The sequence below is a fragment of the Pyrus communis genome, chromosome 2 (genome assembly GCF_041283825.1).
Source record: "Pyrus communis isolate YQ-2024b chromosome 2, ASM4128382v1, whole genome shotgun sequence".
Taxonomy (NCBI): domain Eukaryota; kingdom Viridiplantae; phylum Streptophyta; class Magnoliopsida; order Rosales; family Rosaceae; genus Pyrus; species Pyrus communis.
Genome location: NC_142566.1, coordinates 21123038 through 21142697, shown reverse-complemented (window position 1 = coordinate 21142697; position 19660 = coordinate 21123038). Strand labels below are relative to the sequence as shown.

The window sequence follows — 19660 nt, the reverse complement described above, 5'->3', positions numbered from 1 at the left end:
ACAAACGCGTTGACATTTTTACTGCTCCATTTGTTTTTTTCTCCAGGTTATGAAAGAGACATTGAGGTTGGCAAATGTTATTTTGTGGGTTCCTCGGATCGCAACCAGTGACTGCTCTACAGAAGGCAATTTATAATGAACATAACTTAAAAAAAAGTTATATATAACCGGCGCATACAAATATTTTATCTATTTATAGATGTCCGAAGCCATGAATTACCACAGCTAGCACTGCAGCGGAAGTGTTTCCCGTCTCATAGAGAAGCTCGGAGAGGATAGATAGATTTTTCTTTCAATATTTCTTTTAATAAAAGCTTGTTTGATCTTAATTTATCACAATGCAATTGCAGGCTTTGAAATAAAGAAAGGGTGGGGGGTGAATGCTGACGTGACTCGCATACACATGAATCCAGATCTGTTTGCACACCCGACGAAGTTCAACCCATGTAGGTTTGATGTACGTACCCATCTCTCTATCGGAACACGTTATTTTTCTTTGTGATAGATTTCTACCACATACGAAAATAGGATTAAAAACATTTATAAAACATTTTAAAAAAAACAAAGTAATTGTAGTAGATATATTTCAATTAGGGTCGCTCTCCACTAGAATTGATATGAATAGCTTTATCTATTCTTATTTAACTATTTAACACAAAATTTAGAAAAAAATTGAAATTGTGAAGTTGAGTAATAAAACAGAAAATAAGAGTAATTGACAATGATTGAAATTGGCAGCAAGAAAAGCAAATAGTTTTGGAAATTCAATTGTAAAAAGGCACTAGGGTTTAGCATCACCATAAACAATCCTAAATAGTAATATCAATTACTTATGAGTTAATACACATACATGCTTTGAAGTTAAGTTTTTCTAATGCATATTCTACTTATGATATTCAAGCTATAATATATATCTAACATGGAACTTGTCAATGATATTCAAATAAAAAATATGAACGTGCAAGACTCATTAAGTTTTGTGAAAACTTTTTTAAAAACCATGTAACCTTTAAAAGCATGATATTCGTCTTAAGTGAAATTATAATTATCAATCACAAGAAGCCCTACTCAATTTCAACGTGATATTCTAACATAAATTGCATTAAATTACATGTCTACATGTCCTAATGGTGGCCAATCATCAAGACATATAGATAGTTTAAATAGTTATTAACAATTCAAAGAAAGCATGCATAACATCATAAGCAATTGAAAAGAAACTACATATTCACGCTAAAGTTTGTGATCTCAGTCAAACAAACGAATCGGTTTAGGGACGGAAATGTTATATTCATCCTCATAATCACAAAAATTAACCATATCCATAACCGAAAATTAACCATCGGTTATTATCCATAACCATACCCACCGGATAATAGATTTCTCATCGGTTAATGATTATATCCATCTTCATTAATACAAAAAATATATTCGCCAAATTGACGCATGATAATTTAGTAATATTAATTTCGTTATTAAATATTTGATGTATAAAATGATTTAATTAATGGATCTTGTAAAACATAAAAATTAAAGCTAAACATTGATAACATTGGTTGATCTTTGATATCTCGTATAAATACTATTAAATTCTCGTAGATTTTGATTCATATCAAAACTTTTGAACTTTGCCACAAAATGCAACTCACACAATGCAATTTTTATTCAAGGTAATGGATTCGATAAATAATGAAGATACATATATACATGTATATACATATAATTATATTATATATTATTCGGTTTGGATTTGGGTACAAATATAGATTAGGAATCCCTATAACCATAATCAAAACTATAACCGAATAATATTCACATTTTTTCCCCATACCCAAAATATACCCAAATTTTCATACTCAAATTCAATCCATTCGGATAATTATCCACGATTATCGGGTTTAACGGTTAGAATTGTCTTCCCTATCCAAAACCGAGCTCCCAAGCCAAAAGTTGTGTTCTCCAATATATCACGTGAGAACCTAGAAAAGACTCTGCTAAAATATAATAGTGCAGAAATTAAATTCTTTAACTAATTTAGGTGTCCGAACAAATCTAGAAAACTAATTAATAAATAAAAGTTTCCTAGCCAAACTAACTTGGACCTCAAAGTAAAATCATCCTTTGACCGATCAAACCATTCGTTTTAAACTCTTTTTTTACACGGAATTCTATATCTTTGTTTTAAACTCTTCCTGCCATGCAAAAGCGCCCTGAATTGTAAACCACCATCAGATCAACACCACCAGCTTCTTCAAACTTTGCAGATATGCCTGTCCCTGCACCTGCCCCTATAATTGGAATTCCTCTGTTTACTTGATCTTTGAGTTGCTGCAATACCACTCTAGTTCCTTGCCAAGTTTCTGTCACAGAAGTAACAGGTTACTGGTTAGATCCGACTCCAATGATGACATAAAACAAAATCTGCAGCTCTAATCTATTCATTGAGCAAAGTTGCCGTAATTTTCAATCACTACATACTATCATCCCTTTCCTAAACTATCCAACGTAATTGCATTTCTGTTGTGGAATCAACACAATAGGGATTTAGTATGTTTATGTACCTGACACAATATAATACAACACATGCACTCTGGGGGATATCAATACGTTTCTGAATTTACTTTAACATCCCAATGATATGTAATGTCACAAAGAAAATGAATACAGTTCAAACTATAACCTGGTCTTGCATCTGGGAAGTCACTCAGGTTACGTGGAACAGTCTCAGAGCTTGACAAGTATATCTTGGAAACAGAACTTTCATGAACTTGTTGATTCGATTCAGGAGTAGAAACTTTCGGAGTACACTGAATATAACTCTTTGTACTAATCTCTAAAAACGAGTCCACCAATGCATTTACAAACTCAGGGTCATTTTTATGACGAGGGAACACCTTTACCTATTAAAAATGCACTATTTTCAATAGCAATGTTGGTCCGCACATGAAACCAAAGAAACTAAAAAAAGGCACCATTCAATGGGAAATAATTGTACCTTCCGATCTTCATTTGTTTGGATCAGCCTCTGTAGTTCGTAGTTAGAGAAGCAGTGGCCTCTGGATCATGAAAAGGCTGCCCTGGTACATCCAAAGCAGAGATACCCTTTTGTGGTAGGCAAACAACAACCTTTGATGATGATTTGTTCAACTTATCTGCTATAAAGCCAGCAAATTTCTTGTTCTCGACTACAGTGGTTCTCATGAGTGAAACCTGAAAAATGATGACTATCTTTTCCGAGTTATCCACACACAGACAATCCTTTTAGAGTTATATTATGTTTAGAGACTTACCGGTTATTACCTGTTTATTATGTTCATGATTCTTTCTGTGTTGAAATTCGATGGTATGGGATCCTTAGCTCCAAAGTTTACCATATCCAAAGCTCCAACACTTAGTACTAAAGGAATCCTTTTCTCTATGATGGCATCAAAGCGGGAAGCATCACAAGCCATGACACCCCAAACCACATCGTCTGCAACGTCTGTTGTTGTGATATCGAAAACACCCTAAGTAAAACAACAAGGAAACCTCCCGAATAAACAAAAATTACACAAAAAGGACAACTCAACACTAAAGTTAAATGAAATGAAACTACATAAGGGTTTGAACTTGGCACATAGCAAACTGCAACGGAAACCAAACAATGCATGTACCTGTCGACAGTTAAATGAAATGAAATTATATATACTAATAAGTAAGAGTAGGCTAGGCTTCGCAGTGAGTTCTAAAATACCTACATCTTTTCAAGAATTTACATTAAAACTAAGCGAAACAAGGCATATCTCGAGCTTCAACAATCAAACAATCAAAACTTCCCTCGTTCTGTAAACTGTTCTCTTTAACAAAAGCTTTACTAAGTTCACATTTTTATATGTCCATTCAAGTAATTCTACTCAAACAAATTTTCAAATTTTCAAATTTAACATACCAAAACATACAAATGAATATATTTCCAACAAAAAGACCTTACCTTTATGAACCCATCTCTAACCAGAGACTCCATGGCTCTCCCTCCAACCCCAGTGGCATGAAAAACCAATGTTCCATACCCTTCTTTCTCCAATCTCTCTTTCACCCCATTCACACACCGAGTCGTCACCCCGAACATGGTCAGCCCCACCGTTGATTTCTCCACCCCGCCACAGCCACCATCCGAATCTCCGCCCCTCCCAACTCTCCCAACCACCATCCCACAAAACGCAGCAGCAGCATTGCTCAATACGGCCCTGCTCAGCTATTAATGCCGCACACATCAACTATCGATGGGTACAACACCAGGTCCGAAGTCCCTACATAGTGATCCGTCCGCCCGCTTGCGACGGTCAATACGATCAGCTTCGGCACTCCGATTGGAGAGATCTTAGGGCGGAGGATATCAGTGCCGTGCCTTCGCTGCCCCCGAGACCAACGGCTCCGCCTAAAACGCCGTCCTTTTGGTCTTTGGTTAGGAAGTTCTCGAGCGCTTTGCTCATTACAGCTACGGCTTCGCCTCTGTCCACCGGAAGCTGATCGGCTGCTGCTTCAGAATAGTGACAGAGAATCTCCTTTATCGAAACGAATTCGAAATCGGTTGGATTTGTATCGGTCTCGGTCCGACTTGCCGATACGTCCACCACCGAGACTTTGACCTGTAGTTTCGGTATCGACATTGCGAATCCGAATCGGATTATCAAAAACTAGAAAGAAAGAGAAGGATATACCTTGAGCGAGGAAGCTGCGGAGAAAGAATCGAGATGGGATCGGACCGACTCGGCGAGGAATCGGAGCTCGTCGAGCTTCGTATCGGCGGTTCCGAAACAGAAAACCCGGGGGATTTTATTGGCCGGCATTTCGAAGTGTCCGAGTTATGGAACTGGGTTGAGGATGACCGAGTGGGAACTCAGTCTTACTTGATCGGAGCTCACAGACACGGCTTCTGGAAGAAACGACTGAGCCAAAATGTCGCGCGTTCCGCGGTGGTTGGTACATCTGCAATTTCAGATGAGGTTTGGATTTAGGAGCCACGTCACCAACCTGAAATTATTATGTTTTTTACAAATCGGGTACTACCACACAGAGATTAAATTTGTTATTATGTTGTTATGAATTAGATAATGTTAAGGTGACTAAATTTGTAAAAAAAATTTTGAAGTTCCTGTCAAGATTGTATAGTATGACCTTGTTACAGCTTCATATTCTAATTACTAGTTCTGCTTTCAACAACACTAACAGAAGACATAGAACATATTTATTTAAAGGAATCATCAAACAAAATAAAAGGCTAGAAGTAATTAAATTTTATGTAAAATTTAATCGTTATGAGATTCGTTAGATCGGACACAAAGCCAACATCATGCTTAATTTCCACTCTTACACTTAGAAATTCCAATCACACCACAGCAAAAACCTCATCCCCACCAAAATTTCTTGCAAACCATCTTCTAAAACTCTAGCCTAACCAACACCAACGAAAGTACATGCACTCTTATTTGCTAAACATGCACCTCAAGCTCTCTGTGTCGATTCTTTCATTCCAACATCATCTTTAATCATTTCCATGGCTATTGGCAGCACTCCCAAGATAAAATCAAAGCAATACGAGCAGTTGAAAGAACAACGAAATTTTAACCTAGGACCCGCATTTTCTTTTAGATGTTTGAGGTCTAGTTCTTGCTTATTTACAAACATCAATGTGAAGGCATTATGCAACAATCAACAAGTCCATCCAAGCATTCCAACAAAATAGAATCAACGAGAGATAAATGATAAGGTGTGCGTGTGAAGAAGTTGAATGGCATCAACATAATCACTTTAATTTTTACATCCTTCAATTTTATTCTTGTCTACGAATCGAAATCACATGACTTTTAGAGTATAATTAGGTCAATCATCATGAAAAATGACGATGTTTAACATAGATGCATGTATATCATATTAAAAAACCACATGCATCAACAATTAAAAATCTATAGCCAATCAACACTCGAATGAGAGCTTAACAAACCCTAATCCAAACTAACAAATTGATCATACAACCACCACATAAAATTATTGAACTTGACAAATTGACCATAGGTTGATTATTTGACTTTTTCACATGATAGAGCAGGAAGGGTTGTGGTCATAACAGGGATCCGCCCTCACAATGCCCCACCTTTGACATGGCCCAGGGCAATAATAGGGCATGTAACAGGGCTCGACCTTCTGGTCTTTTTCTTCAGTTTTCTGCTGCTCTTTTTTTTTCAGTTTTCTTCGGTTCGGGCTTCTTTTCTGGAGGTTTAGGAGGAGGCCCAATACTCACTACTTCGGCATATTTGCATGCTTTTCTAGTTCGAACAATTATTTCATAGGGATCACAGTCGCCTGTAACCGTCAAAGTTCCCTTGGCTGCATCAACTTCAAGTTTATCCACGCCTGAAATGATCAGAGATGATTAATATGACAAATAGTACTGTACATTTTTGGTTTTGAAGTTTAAATGCCTAATGATCAACTCTAGAGTTCTAGTTCGGTATAATTGTCCACACGTGTATGAGAGATTTTTAATTATTGATTGATGTGATGATAAGTTGTGGGAGGCCTTTATCAATCAATGATTAGCAATTGCTTATGCATCTATAGATTGCTGACAATATCACATATCGTATACTTACGTACGTTCATACTATAAATCTTGATTAATCTTATTTTGAATGACTAACAAGTGATGCAAGCATAACTAATCTATGCCAAGGGAAATTATGGAAACAAGTTTCAAGAGGGGACATGATTCTGTTACCTTCTAGGACAGACACTGCCTTGAGAAGCTTCCTCTGGCATTTTTGGCATTGTATATCAACCTTGAGGACAGTCCTTTGTACCATTGAAGAGCTAGAGCTTACTCTCTCTCTCTCTCTCTCTCTCTCTCTCTCTCTCTCTCTGAACTAGCTATAAAGACGGTGTAATATATGGAGCTTTGGGTTGTTCACCTCCCTAGCTAGATAAGCTCATCTTAGCTGGTCGATTGCTTGTCCAATTGGCCTTAATTTATATAAAAACCGTACTTAGCCAACATGTGCTTTGTATCACCAACTTGATCAAAATTAAGCCTGTTAAATTGTAGGAGACGAAGAGTTCGTTTGGATGTATTTTTAAAATGATTGAAATCGTTTTTAGTGAAAATATTTTTAGAACCAATCTTTAGTAAAGAAGCAAGTAAATCATGGAAAAACACATTAAGTGTTTCCTGAAAGAAGCACATAACTTGTGTTTCTTGCATAAAACACTTTAAGTGCTTTTGGAATTCAAAAACATTTTCTCTAAAAGTCTTTTCAATCATTGTAAAAGCACATCCAAATGAGCCAACGACCTATATGTTTCATTGCCTTGTTTTTATTTGACACAATTAGATTCCCCCATGCTATCAACCAACAACCAACATATATAACTTATATTAGATACACCAATTTGTGTGAGGAAAATTAAAACACAAGCTAAATAGAAAAATATGTACGAGAGAACAAAACAGAAGTATATGTTGACAAATAAGTTATCCAAATCAAAGAACGGGCTATTTTGATTATATGTTATGCTCTATATATAATCCTTGTCCTCACTTTATGAGTCCAAAATGACTTTAATATAAAGAAAACTAATGAAAATGTTTTGAAAATTTTGAGTTTTAACGATAAAGATAAAATAAAAAATAAAATAAATAATACTAGTATTAATTTTTTAATGTAAAAATATAGTCAGAAGAGAATCCCTTTCTTATGATTCACTATATGTTTACTGAATCTGCTGCAGCAACTCAAATACCCATTTCATGAGCACCAGTTACTGCCCCCTCAGTCGACAGGTGTCCCGGCAAAGCGTGCTATTTGTGACAAGATATGGACAACAAATATCTCAAAACCATGCATGCTATGCAGTGTAGTGATTTTCTCAAGTCTCAAAAAAGTTGCTTCAGCCCAGACAACTTGCGGATGTTTGGGACCAAAGCCAACTATAGCGCAGCACACCAACCACAACCCTCTGAGAGAGCCTTATCTTCCTGCACTTACGGTACGAACCATTAATGACTTCATTGTTCACGAAAACAATCAGCCATTGGCCAACAAAACAGCTTTTCATATCAGCAGCTTAACTGAAAAGCGAAAGTGAAAAATATGAGTCAAATCAGAATTATGAGACAAGTACTATCTTAATTAAGCATAGTTAGTGTCTGTTTAGCACGGGTGTCATGCTTAGGCAACTAGGGTAGGAATCTTCTCTAATGTTCAAACTAAGCACTGCAATGATTGTCCATGTTTAAGATGGTTTAGCACTGAAAGATTCTACTCTATCTCCAAGGATATGTTTTTATGTGCATGTCTAACTGACCACGTTTTTCTTTTAACATCAGTTATTGTAAAGTCACAACACTATCTAAAATCGTGATGGTTTAAATCATGACCCGTAGATATATTTCAAACAGGTGGATTCAGATATCATATCCTACTACCAAAGATATATCTCTATGTAAGTGCCTCAGTCATTATACTTCTCATAGCACTAGCTATTGTCATAATTGTACTCAAAATCATGGCACTTGATATATTTTAAAATGGATTTAGTACGGAAATAATCTATCCTACCACCAAGGATATATATCTCCATGTGAGTGTCTCGATCTTTATAATTTACATAAGCACGAGCTATTGTCAAGCCATAACTATAACCATAATCATGATATACATTAAAATGAATTTAGCACCTAAATAATCTACCCCCACTGAGGATAATGCCTCCGTCATCACTTCTCATAAGCACCAGATATTGTCAACCCGTAACTGTAACCATAATCATGACGCTTGAATTATTTGTATGTTTATGCCATATGAACTACCAGGACAAAGAATATGTATGTATATACATAGTTGCGCCAAAAGTGGAAAGATGTGATCATGTGAATTTGCCTTTAAAATACCAATAAAGAAGCAAACTCCACCAAATTCAAGGGCAGTGGAGAGCCAACTTCAACAAGCTAGCATGGATGTAGAGAATGTCTTCCACATGACTGGAGGAGTTGGCCTTACTAGCTATGCCAGAAATTCTTCACTCCAGGTTCTCTCCCTCTCTCTCTCTCTCTCTCTCTCTCTCTCTCTCTCTCTATATATATATATATATATATATTTATTTATTTATGAGTGTTATCTACACATCTCTTTTTACTTCTCACACATCCCTTGTTAATTCTGCATTTTGATCTTCTTCAATTCATCCGATCCAACGATCAAAAATTAGAAGAATGTGTAAAAAATAAAAAAAAGTGTGTGGATATCACATCCCTATATATGTGTGTTCACGATGTTTTTTTCCCTAATTATATGTTTTTTCTTTCTAATTCTGATCAACAGAAGAAGGCATCTGATATGGTAAAGAACATAACTTTAGAGGCAATACAAGAACTTTACCTCACCACAACTCCAAAGAGCTTAGGCATAGCTGATTTGGGCTGTTCATCTGGACCCAACACCTTATCAATCATCAAAGAAATCATTGAAGCAGTTGAAGGTGTTTGTAGAAGAACATTCCAACCATCACAAGAGTTCAGAGTTTACCTCAATGACCTTCCCTCCAATGACTTCAATTCAATCTTCAAGGCTTTGCCAGACTTCTCCAAAGACCTCAACAAAGAAAGAAACAATGGGAAATCTCCCTCTGTTTATATAGGAGCCTATCCTGGCTCATTTTATGGCAGACTTTTCCCCAACAATTCCTTGCACTTTGTCTACTCATCCTACAGTTTGCACTGGCTATCCAGGGTAAGATCTGTTACTCTTAGGTTCATTTCTTATTTCAAAAATTCAAATCTATTTTGCCTTTTTACTTTAGAACATCGGGAAGTGATTTTCACACTCTTTTTTCTCCTCCGGCACTCCTCTCTTTCTTTTATAGTCTATAAAAGAGAGAGAAACAAGAGGATGAGTGCAGAAAGAGAAAATGGGAGTGTGAAAATAACTGCTCTAGAGCAGATTGGTCAAGTCTGTTTGACCATAATGCCATGCAGGTTCCTCCAGAGCTTTACTGCAAAGAGGGGAAGTCTATAAACAAAGGAAGTGTTTACATTTCTGAATCAAGCCCTGTTGGAGTTTCTCAAGCTTACCTCAAGCAATTTCAAGAGGACTTCACTTTGTTCCTTAAGTCAAGGTCCGAGGAGCTGGATGCAGGAGGAAGAATGGTGCTTATCTTGTTGGGAAGGAGTGGCCCAGATCATGTCGACAGAGGCAACTGTTTCTTCTGGCAGCTTGTTTCTCAGTCCATTGCCATTTTGGTTTCCAAGGTACTAATTTATAAAGCACACCAAGAAGGAGTTGGCTTCTCTACCCTCCCACTTCTCATACATTCTCATTCCTTTCTATTTTGTGCGATCACAGTTATATTATCTCAATATTTTATATTAATTTTTTATAGATATAATAAGATAAAAAATAACAATAATATAAAATATTAACGTAAACTAACCGTAATCGCACAAACAAACAGAAATAGAAATGTATAGGAAGTGGAGGGCAGAGAAGCCCGCTCCCACCGAAAAACTCCAAAATATAAAGAAATTTGTCTTCATAACCACGACAGAATCATTGTGGCACCACCAGTCACATGGTACATGCCATCTGTCTGAAGATGGAAAAAGTGATAAAAATAAAAATAAACCAATATCAGAATGGCACGAGGCAGTCATTAAAATGAAAATTAAGATAGGTATTAGAGGTAACCATGGTGTGGTCATGCCATTAGGATGTTGTCTTGGTTGATTTTGTCTAAATTAAGACACTTCATATTATGGAGCTTTAATTTTTTTTTTTTTTAATATATAATTGGTATTAGGGGAGGGAGAATCCAACATATATAAGCACATGTTTAGAGTTACATGAATGTGTTTAACCAGTTGAGAATAATTTTGTTTTGTTTTTGTTAGGGAGATGTTGAAGAGGAAAGGCTTGACTCATATGATGTGCATTTCTATGCTCCATCCAGAGAAGAAATAGAAGATGAAGTGAGGAAGGAAGGTTCATTTGAATTGGAGAGGTTTGAGATGTTTGGGCTGGATCATAGGCATGGCAAGAACAATGAGAGCTATGGAACAAGAGTTGCAATGACTGTGAGGGCTATTCAAGAATCCATGATAGGGCAGCATTTTGGAGAAGGAATCTTGGACAGTTTGTTTGAAAATTTTGGGAGATTGGTGGATGAGGAAACTGCTAAAGAAGACATTAAGCCCATCACTTTTGGGGTTGTACTTAAGAAATTTTGATTGCCCAAGTAATTAATCTGATCCCACTGTGATTGTGGTTTTTAATTCTGATTTGGAATGATGAAGCAATGCAAATTCTACTTCTTGCATATATGAAAATCATAGTACGCATAACAGACGAACGAACAAGTGGTTTACAAAATGAATAGATTACTCAGTCAACTAAACGGAAGAGAACACTATTAAAGTATAAATTGACGAGACTGCTACATAACTCAAATAGACTACATTGTGAGTGACTTATTCTAACTAAATAACAAAACACTCTAATTAGACAAACTCCAACTCTTGAACCCAACCCCAAATATTTGGATTTAAACAAAAAAAATACCGCCAAAGCTTAGACCCAAACCTACCAAATTTGGATTTGGACCCAATCAAAACCCAAATTTGGGTGACCTAATCTTGAGGGGGCCCTACATTTTTTTTTAACAAATGTGGCTGACTATAAGCGTTAGTAGTCGACAACTGGGCCCGCGTGATAGGGACCCAATAGTAACTATGGCCTTCGGCGTTCAAGACAATTGGTTATCAATAGTCCAGATCAAACTCTTTTTTTTGGGCTATTCTTTGAAATCGATCTAACGGTTCATATTTGTTTTTGTCAAATCCAACGGTAAAAAGAAAGATCCAAGATCCAACAGCTGAAAATTGGTTGGTTGGTGTGTGTATTGAAGTTTGGTTGGTGTGATTTGTTCGATTTTGTAATTTTTGTTGAAATTTAAATTTTTTAGGTTAAAACATTTGTAAAATTAAATTAAGGTAACATAACTCAAAGGTACAAAAAAAAAAATCTTTACCAAAAAAGCACAACTTAGAGTTAAAACCATTCTGCAACAATTAATACATTTTGGGTCTTGAAATTTAGATTTGGAGGGTTGGGTGACATTCACTGTTTTTTTTTTTTTTTTTTTTTAAATGTTTTTGGAACAAACGATAGTATATACCAAAGGGGTGGGGGAGTAGGCTAAGTTTGCCACAATAATGTGGTTCAACCACGCATTTGGTGAGAATCGAACCTGAAACCTCTCACTTACAAATGAAAAGGAATATCACTAGACAGTAGTACAAAGTGACGGGTGACATTCACTATTCACATAGCTAAATTCTATCTTTTAATGGAGCTAAATATTTGGGTATAAATCTAATAGTTGGAGTTGGTCTTATAGAGAAGTAAAAAACTGAATCCCAAATAAACAAACAAATAAAACTCTTATCTAATGGACTAGGCTCAAATAGTAAAGTCACAAAAAACCAAACAATCAAATAAACCTAAAATACTAAAATTTCCCAACATTTCATAATTTCATTTCAAACTATCAAAGACACAAACTTCACTTGCAACAGATAAAAGCCTAATAATGTTGCACCACTCATTGACCGTCCACTCTATTTTATGGTTTTTTTTAAGCTTTATGACTTTAAGTCCGAAATGAATACGCGTGTCGCAATTGTCATTTTTTTATTCATTTTTTTGTTTGAAAAAATATATATAACCCAAAGAAGCCAAACAATAAATAATATATTTTTAAAAGGACAATTTTGTGGAGAGAATGATATTTTGGAATTATGAAAGCATCACCACTTTTGCCTTCTCTTTTATATATATATATATATATATATATATATATATATATATATATTTTGGTTGGGGTCAATGTCTTAATGAGGAGTGATCGATTTAATGATATCTTCTCTTCTTACATTTAAATGAAAATTTTAAAATGTAGTTTCGAATACATGAACAAATATTCTTAATTATTTAAGCTATGAACTTTTCTGACATAAGTCTATTTCTAAGATTTTTTCTAGTGGAAATAGATTTCTCTTTGAAAAAAAAAAAAATACATAAGATTCATTAAGGTAAAACGAAGGAGATGATGGATGGTTGGGAAATCCTACTTTGACTATTTTTGCGATCTCTAAGCGATAATTTAGTTATCTATCCCTTTCTTTTCTAGTGTAACTGAAGAGCAACAGTCCAGTTCCTCTAGCTTTCTCCCTTCTCACCAATGGAGGGATGCTTGGTTACAATTTAGAACCTGTTATTACATGTTTGTTCTAGTTTTTGTTGTTTGATATTTGAAAGAGCAAGAATATCTGGCTGCAAAAGATGAAGACAATTATTGAAAAAGAGAAGCAAAGAGCCTGGTATAGGTCCTCCATAAAGCACAGACCAGACCACCCTTACAAGTGACAAGTTTTGTCAATTACAGAAGCCACCCAAGCTATGATCCAACCAACTTTTCTTTAGGAAAAGTCCCCTCAACCACCTATATGTTATACTTTTATGCATCAATTATGTCAAAGTATTAAATATTAATGTCGTAGACGAAATTTAAACCAAACAATCTCAAAAGACACACAAGAGATTAACGTAAGCCTACGTACATGGGTGAAGCACGGCGAGGAATTTCACTAAACAAACAGAGATTACAAAAGAGTGTTTAATTGCCCTAATTAAACCAAACGAGTAGAGATCTCGAACAAATGGAGTAGTCTCTCCCAAATTGCTCTCTCTCACAAATTGACTTTCACCAAATTGGCGAAAAAATGAACCATGAATTTGCTACACACTCATGGCTCCAAACGGTGACCCCACCCAAAATCCAATGAGGGAAAACTCTAAACTAATGGTGAGGCACACAAAATAAACTAATCATAAGGTACTATTTATAGCATAGGACTTAGGTTGCAATGAGAATCCTAATTCCAATTGGAAGTACATCCAAATCCTAATCAAATAGGTAATTAGCAAAACACTCTCCACCAAGCAAAGAATTCAACCAAGAAGTCAAACTCAAACCCAAATAGGTATCAAACAAAATAAGTAACACAAATCTAATTTCCGCATCATCCTGGAGAAGCATACATATGTCTCATTGGTATTTTCCCAATAATAAACATGCCCCATTTCTAATAAAAATATCATTATTTCACATCAGACTTGCACCAAATTTGGTTGCTTGGAGTGAAGCTATGCACTGCCATTTCCACTTAATTAGATAACAACTTATATGATATTAGTACATTACAAATATGATGTCTCTGATCAATAATGTAATTTATGTAGACAATAACTTACATTTTCATATCATTGATATAAAATATCGGATTTGGATCCTCTCCTGAGCTAATGGAGAGGATCCTCCTGACCAATCATCGTGGGCCGTTGGATTTTTATCCAACGGCTACAATCATTATAACTTTAAAGGGACCCCCCTGTTTGTAGTCGTTGGATAAAAATCTAACGGCCCACGATCATTGGTCAAGAGGATCCTCTTCACTAGCTCAGGAGAGGATCCAAATCCTAAAATATCATGATAACAGACTAACTAACAACGTACGGTATGTGAGCCATTCTCACAAAATCAACTTGCACACTATAAATCTATCTATAAATCTAGATTGCCTTCACTTTCTTTTAGTCTCTTGTGTCACAGTTCTTGACATCTTGTCCCTGGGGTCCCCTTATGTTAAATTGAGTGTCCACGGATTTGGATCCTCTCCTGAGCCAATGGAGAGGATCCTCCTGACCAACCATTGTAGGCCGTTGGATTTTATCCAACGGCTACAAACAAGGGATTCCTTTAAAGTTATAATAATTATAATTGTTGGATGAAAATCCAACGGTCCACGATGGTTGATCAGGAGGATCCTCTTCATTGGCTCAGGAGAGGATCCAAATCTAGTGTCGACAGTTAAATTGGGTTCCTGCTGGACACGTAACATTGTAGAATAGTCACCACTTCTTATTGGGTATTTCTCTTTTTAAAAATAAGATCAACTGGTTGCTTCGTCATAATAATCCATTATTTTGGAGATCAAAATGACTCACAGGGCATTTCAGTCTCCCATTACTACTTCTTTTTGCATATTAATTTGTCGAAAGACGGATTTTGACAGTTTAATTTAGCGGTTAATACTGATGCATCTCTTTTTTGGTTCTATATGTTGGGATAAACGCTGATTGAGTACATTTATTGTACGTATCATCAATTATTTATAATTTTGTGTTTATTTTTTTAATTAAGTTAAAAAAACAGGCACATAATTGTATGTAAGGATGACACAAAAAATCTCTCGAATGGTTGATATCTACCTTGTCAACTCATCACAGAGTTGCATTGGGAAATGCGATGTGTTTGATGCAGGGAGACATGCAAGCTTTCAACAGGAAGATAATCTGCGAGTCTGTGATGGTGCTATGGGATTTTTGTCTCTCACTCACCAAGCTAGTAGGTGGCTGATATTTTCCCATATATAATTGGTGCCTTTGGGTGGCTGGAGTAAGGTGTAAAGTTATAAACTGCAAAGCGAAAGGGTGAATTAGTTTGGGGGTGATATTTACTGTGGTGAAAGTTAAACAAATTGAGAATGATTTAAACTTTAGATTTGGGAAAGTGTACGTGGGTATTGTTCTCATTAGGCTATCAATCATGTGATGGTATTGTTAATATGCTGGAATCTGATTCAATGAAAAATATATTAATATTATGATTAAGCAATGCAGCAGTTTTAATCTAGACCAACAGACGCCAGTAGATTCATTAGCAAAATTGAAGATATATGTTGTGCCAGAATAATCAGTGGTGATAGTGCTGTCTCATGACTTAAGGGAATTGATGCCTTCTCTTCATGGTTGGTATTATCATGAAAATTACTGACTAAAATGCAAATCAACTTCTTTTTATGGTTGGTATTGTCATGAAAAACTTACTAAAATGCAAATTAGTATTGTCACGTATAAGAAAATAATAATATGTTTGATAACCAGTTCGGTTTTAATTTTTTGGGTTTTGCATTAGAGATAGATGGAGTGAAGAAAGTAGAGATAGGATCAGGGAGTAGGTGAAGAAGACATGTATAAAGAAAGAGGTAGACAAAATGGAAATTAAAAACTAAAAACTAAAATTCTTTTACACTATATTTGGATGAAGGAAATAAACTTAGAATTTGGGCAAAAGTCAGAATTTATAAATTGACATGCACCAATTCTCTTGTTTGAATTCATAAACATAGAAATTTAGAATTTCCGCATGGAAAAAAAACTTAGAATTTGGGACCTCTAATTCCCAAGTTTAAATTCCATGTAAATAAGTATCATTACCCAATTTCTATGATTGAAGGTTTAAAATCTAACAAAATCGGTACTCAATTTCATTGTTTTTTAGGTTAACAAAATAAGAAAAATCATAAATTCTAAAAAATAAATTTCCATCATTTCAATTTTTGTAGTTTTAAAATTCCTAAATAATTTTAAATTTCTTCATCCAAACATAGTATTTATGTTTTTCATTTAAAGATTTCATTTTTTTTTTCCCTTGCCTCCTTTCCACCACCTTTCTTTGTCCGTCATTATTCTCTATATCTTCCTCATATCTTAAGCATAAAAAAATAATTATTAAACCAAGTTTAAGTAAATAATAATTAGATCTTTTCGTAGACAAAGTATTTAAAGTTTGAACCTAAATTTGTTTTGATACACACTGGTGTACATTTATATAATACCACTTTATATCTAAATAAACATTTTATGAGAGAAGTGGTTTGGAGAATATACTTATGAGGTTAAATTACTTACCCCTAGTGAGTGGGGCTGGGACCTAAATACAGGCAAAGGCATATTAGCAGTAAAGTGGGGGAAAACTTGATGAAATACTAATTTGATTCTTAAAGGAGCACCCTAATTATGAATTTATTACATGCCAACAAAGAAATTATTCTAATTGTCATCAGCAACTAATTGATATACCACCTTGATACTAATTACTTAATTTGAAGATAGTGTTAAAGATGCATATGCATCATCAGTAATAAGCATAAAATCATAAGCATTACACAAGCACGCACCAAGATACTTTTAAGGGGGTGTAGTGTATTTAAATTTGGAAAATTCTAGGGAGATCATGTGTCTAGATGATATTTTGTAAACTACATGATGTGACGGTTGATAGTTGAATTCTTTCATTAAATCATAAATAAAGATCCAATTATCAACTATCACATCATGTAGTCTACAAAATATTATTTGAGTAGATGGTCTCTCTACCACCATTTGGACTTTTGTTAAGTTTTTAAAGTGATAGACTTTTGTTGGATTTACTAAACTCTGTAAAATTCCACAGTACTTTAATGATATACTTTTGTGGGAGAAAAATGAGTTAAAAATGATAGACTTTTGCATAATTATAGAGAGTTACTAGAATTTTATAGAACTCTTTGGATATTTATCAGACTTTTTATTGACCAATTTATTAATAAGCATTATTATTTTTAAGTTTTACTATTGAAATGATGATGATGAAAGTGTCACATGGTGATTGTTAACAAGATGGCGATAGTAAAATTGGTGTCTTTAGTGGCGGCAATTGTGGGAATTTGAATTATTATTATTAAAATTAGTTGTCTTGCGGGCCAAGGATAATCACTTGCCCGTTAAGTTTTAAATTACTCTCTTGTTTTAGTCTAGGGTTTGCTTTAGTCTTTCGCTATATAAAGAACTCTTTGTATTTGGTATTTTTATCTATCAAAAAACAATGCTTTACCACTATACTATTCAACTTGGTATCAAGAGCAGGTTAGCTGGACCTGTCTCGGAAACCACTGCTCCGTCAGCCTGACTGCTATTGGTGTGAAATTAAATGGAAATAATTATGTTTATTGGGCGTATGTGATGATGAATTTTTTGATTGGAAAATGATTGTGGGGCTATGTTTCTAGAATGCCTTCCATTCCGAATAACCCCAAAGATGAAAAACATGTTGAATTGTTTGCTGCATGGGAGATGAATAATTCAAAGATTATTACTTGGATTAATAATTCTGTTGATTTGACTATTGGAATGCAACTTGCTAAGTTCTCAACGTCTAAGGAAGTTTGGGATCACTTAGCAAAGTTGTACACCAAGGCCAATTTTGCTAAGAGGTATCAATTAGAAATGGAGATTCGTGCAATCCAGCAGGGTGATAAGAGTATTCAATTATTTTTATAACGAAATGACCAATCTTTGGGATCAACCTGCATTGACTGAACCTAAAGGACTTGGCACTGTCGAGCTCTATTGTCAATATAGAGAAGAACAACGTCTTGTTCAGTTTCTGATGCCTCTTCGAGATGAGTTCGAGACTCTCCGTAGCTCCATCCTACATCGAACTCCTTTTCCATCAATTGATTATGTTCTTAATGAGTTAGAAGCCGAAGAAGTCCGTGTGCAGTCGCATAGGCTCTCTTCATCTTTGTCAAACACTTCAGCATTGGCTGCGGCAATTAGGCCGAGACCTCGTATTAAAACTAGTGTTGCTATGGATGAGTGTTCTTATTGTAAAGGGAAAGGGCATTGGAAATCTCAATGTCCTGAGTTATCTCAAAAACATGGATTTCCACAAAGACCACCTCTTGCAACAGCAGTTGTACCTTCTGTTTTGCATATTACAACTGATTCAGAATCTGAATCTAGAAAAGATGATTGGGCATGGTAGCTTGAACTTGCATTGGAAGTTTACACTAGTACTCGTATTGGCATTGGGGCATTGGAATCTTGCATTGGCACTAGCACTGGAATTTGGAGTCTTGCACTTGCATCGATGGAATTGCATATTGGAATTGGCATCGGAAGATAGCATAACGAAGCTTGCATCCACATCTACTTTGACAAACCCATGTCGTGCACCGCCATGAGTTTGACTGAGGGGGGTGTTGGAATTTGGATTATTATTATTATTATTAAAATTAGTTGTCTTGCGGGCCAAGGATTAATCACTTGCCCGTTAAGTTTTAAATTACTCTCTTGTTTTAGTCTAGGGTTTGATGTAGTCTTTCACTATATAAAGAACTCTTTGTATTTGGTATTTTTATCTATAAAAAAACAATGCTTAAGCGGTATACTATTCAACTACAATAACAGTAGGGGTGGTTATTGTGGTGGCCCGGAGTTGGGGTGGTGAAGTAGAATGGTTGGGGCGGTGGTGGTGAAGTAGTATGGTTAGGGTGGTGATGATGGTGGTAAAGGTGGCAGTCATGGATATTGTGGTCATGGTTGGGCTGGTAAGGATGCTCATGGCAGTGGTGATGGCAGTGATGTTGACAGTGATGGATGTGGGGGTGGATGAATGGTTATGATGAGGCGATAGTTGAAGCATGGTGGTGGAAGTGGTAATAATAATAGTCATTGCATGATGGTGGGTGGTGGAGTTTATCATTGAAGAATTGAGAAACAATGAAATTCACCAAAATCTTAGGGGAAGATGTTGGATTTGATATGACAAAAAAACTTACCACAAAAGCACTAAAAGTCCATCAAAATCCATGACTTTTTTTTTTTTTTTTTTTTAACAAACGATATTATCTACACTAAGGGGTGTAGGAGTAGGCTAAGTCTCACAATAGGCTATCAATAATGTA

At 35.5% G+C, this 19660-nt stretch overlaps 2 protein-coding genes and 1 pseudogene across 3 annotated transcripts; 1 reads left to right on the top strand and 2 right to left on the bottom strand.

Annotated features, from left to right (window-relative positions):
* Positions 1 to 2005: 2005 nt before the first annotated feature.
* Positions 2006 to 4999, bottom strand: LOC137748142 (toMV susceptible protein tm-1(GCR26)-like; annotated as a pseudogene). Its single transcript, XR_015957096.1, has 6 exons — positions 4701 to 4999; positions 3971 to 4628; positions 3301 to 3506; positions 2996 to 3210; positions 2681 to 2900; positions 2006 to 2360 (listed from the first exon to the last, which is right to left on the bottom strand). The product of XR_015957096.1 is annotated as a toMV susceptible protein tm-1(GCR26)-like (transcript).
* A 753-nt stretch (positions 5000 to 5752) lies between these two features.
* On the bottom strand, positions 5753 to 7675 carry LOC137748143 (heavy metal-associated isoprenylated plant protein 43). Its single transcript, XM_068488234.2, has 2 exons — positions 6758 to 7675; positions 5753 to 6393 (listed from the first exon to the last, which is right to left on the bottom strand). Exons 1-2 carry the CDS (start codon positions 6840 to 6842, stop codon positions 6197 to 6199), a joined length of 282 nt encoding a protein of 93 aa, XP_068344335.2. The 5' UTR covers positions 6843 to 7675; the 3' UTR covers positions 5753 to 6196.
* A 1254-nt stretch (positions 7676 to 8929) lies between these two features.
* Positions 8930 to 11302, top strand: LOC137748927 (putative methyltransferase TCM_000336). The gene is made up of 4 exons (XM_068489118.2): positions 8930 to 9063; positions 9357 to 9764; positions 10010 to 10282; positions 10922 to 11302. The coding sequence occupies exons 1-4, from the start codon at positions 8989 to 8991 to the stop codon at positions 11255 to 11257; spliced, it is 1092 nt and encodes a 363-aa protein (XP_068345219.2). The 5' UTR covers positions 8930 to 8988; the 3' UTR covers positions 11258 to 11302.
* Positions 11303 to 19660: the final 8358 nt, after the last annotated feature.

Coding starts and splice junctions, on each gene's coding strand:
- LOC137748143 (XM_068488234.2), bottom strand. CDS start 6,842: ATGGTACAAAGGACTGTCCTCAAGGTTGATATACAATGCCAAAAATGC. Junction 6,394..6,757: donor GGCAGTGTCTGTCCTAGAAG/GTAACAGAATCA, acceptor TGATCATTTCAG/GCGTGGATAAACTTGAAGTT.
- LOC137748927 (XM_068489118.2), top strand. CDS start 8,989: ATGGATGTAGAGAATGTCTTCCACATGACTGGAGGAGTTGGCCTTACT. Junction 9,064..9,356: donor CCAGAAATTCTTCACTCCAG/GTTCTCTCCCTC, acceptor TCTGATCAACAG/AAGAAGGCATCTGATATGGT. Junction 9,765..10,009: donor GTTTGCACTGGCTATCCAGG/GTAAGATCTGTT, acceptor AATGCCATGCAG/GTTCCTCCAGAGCTTTACTG.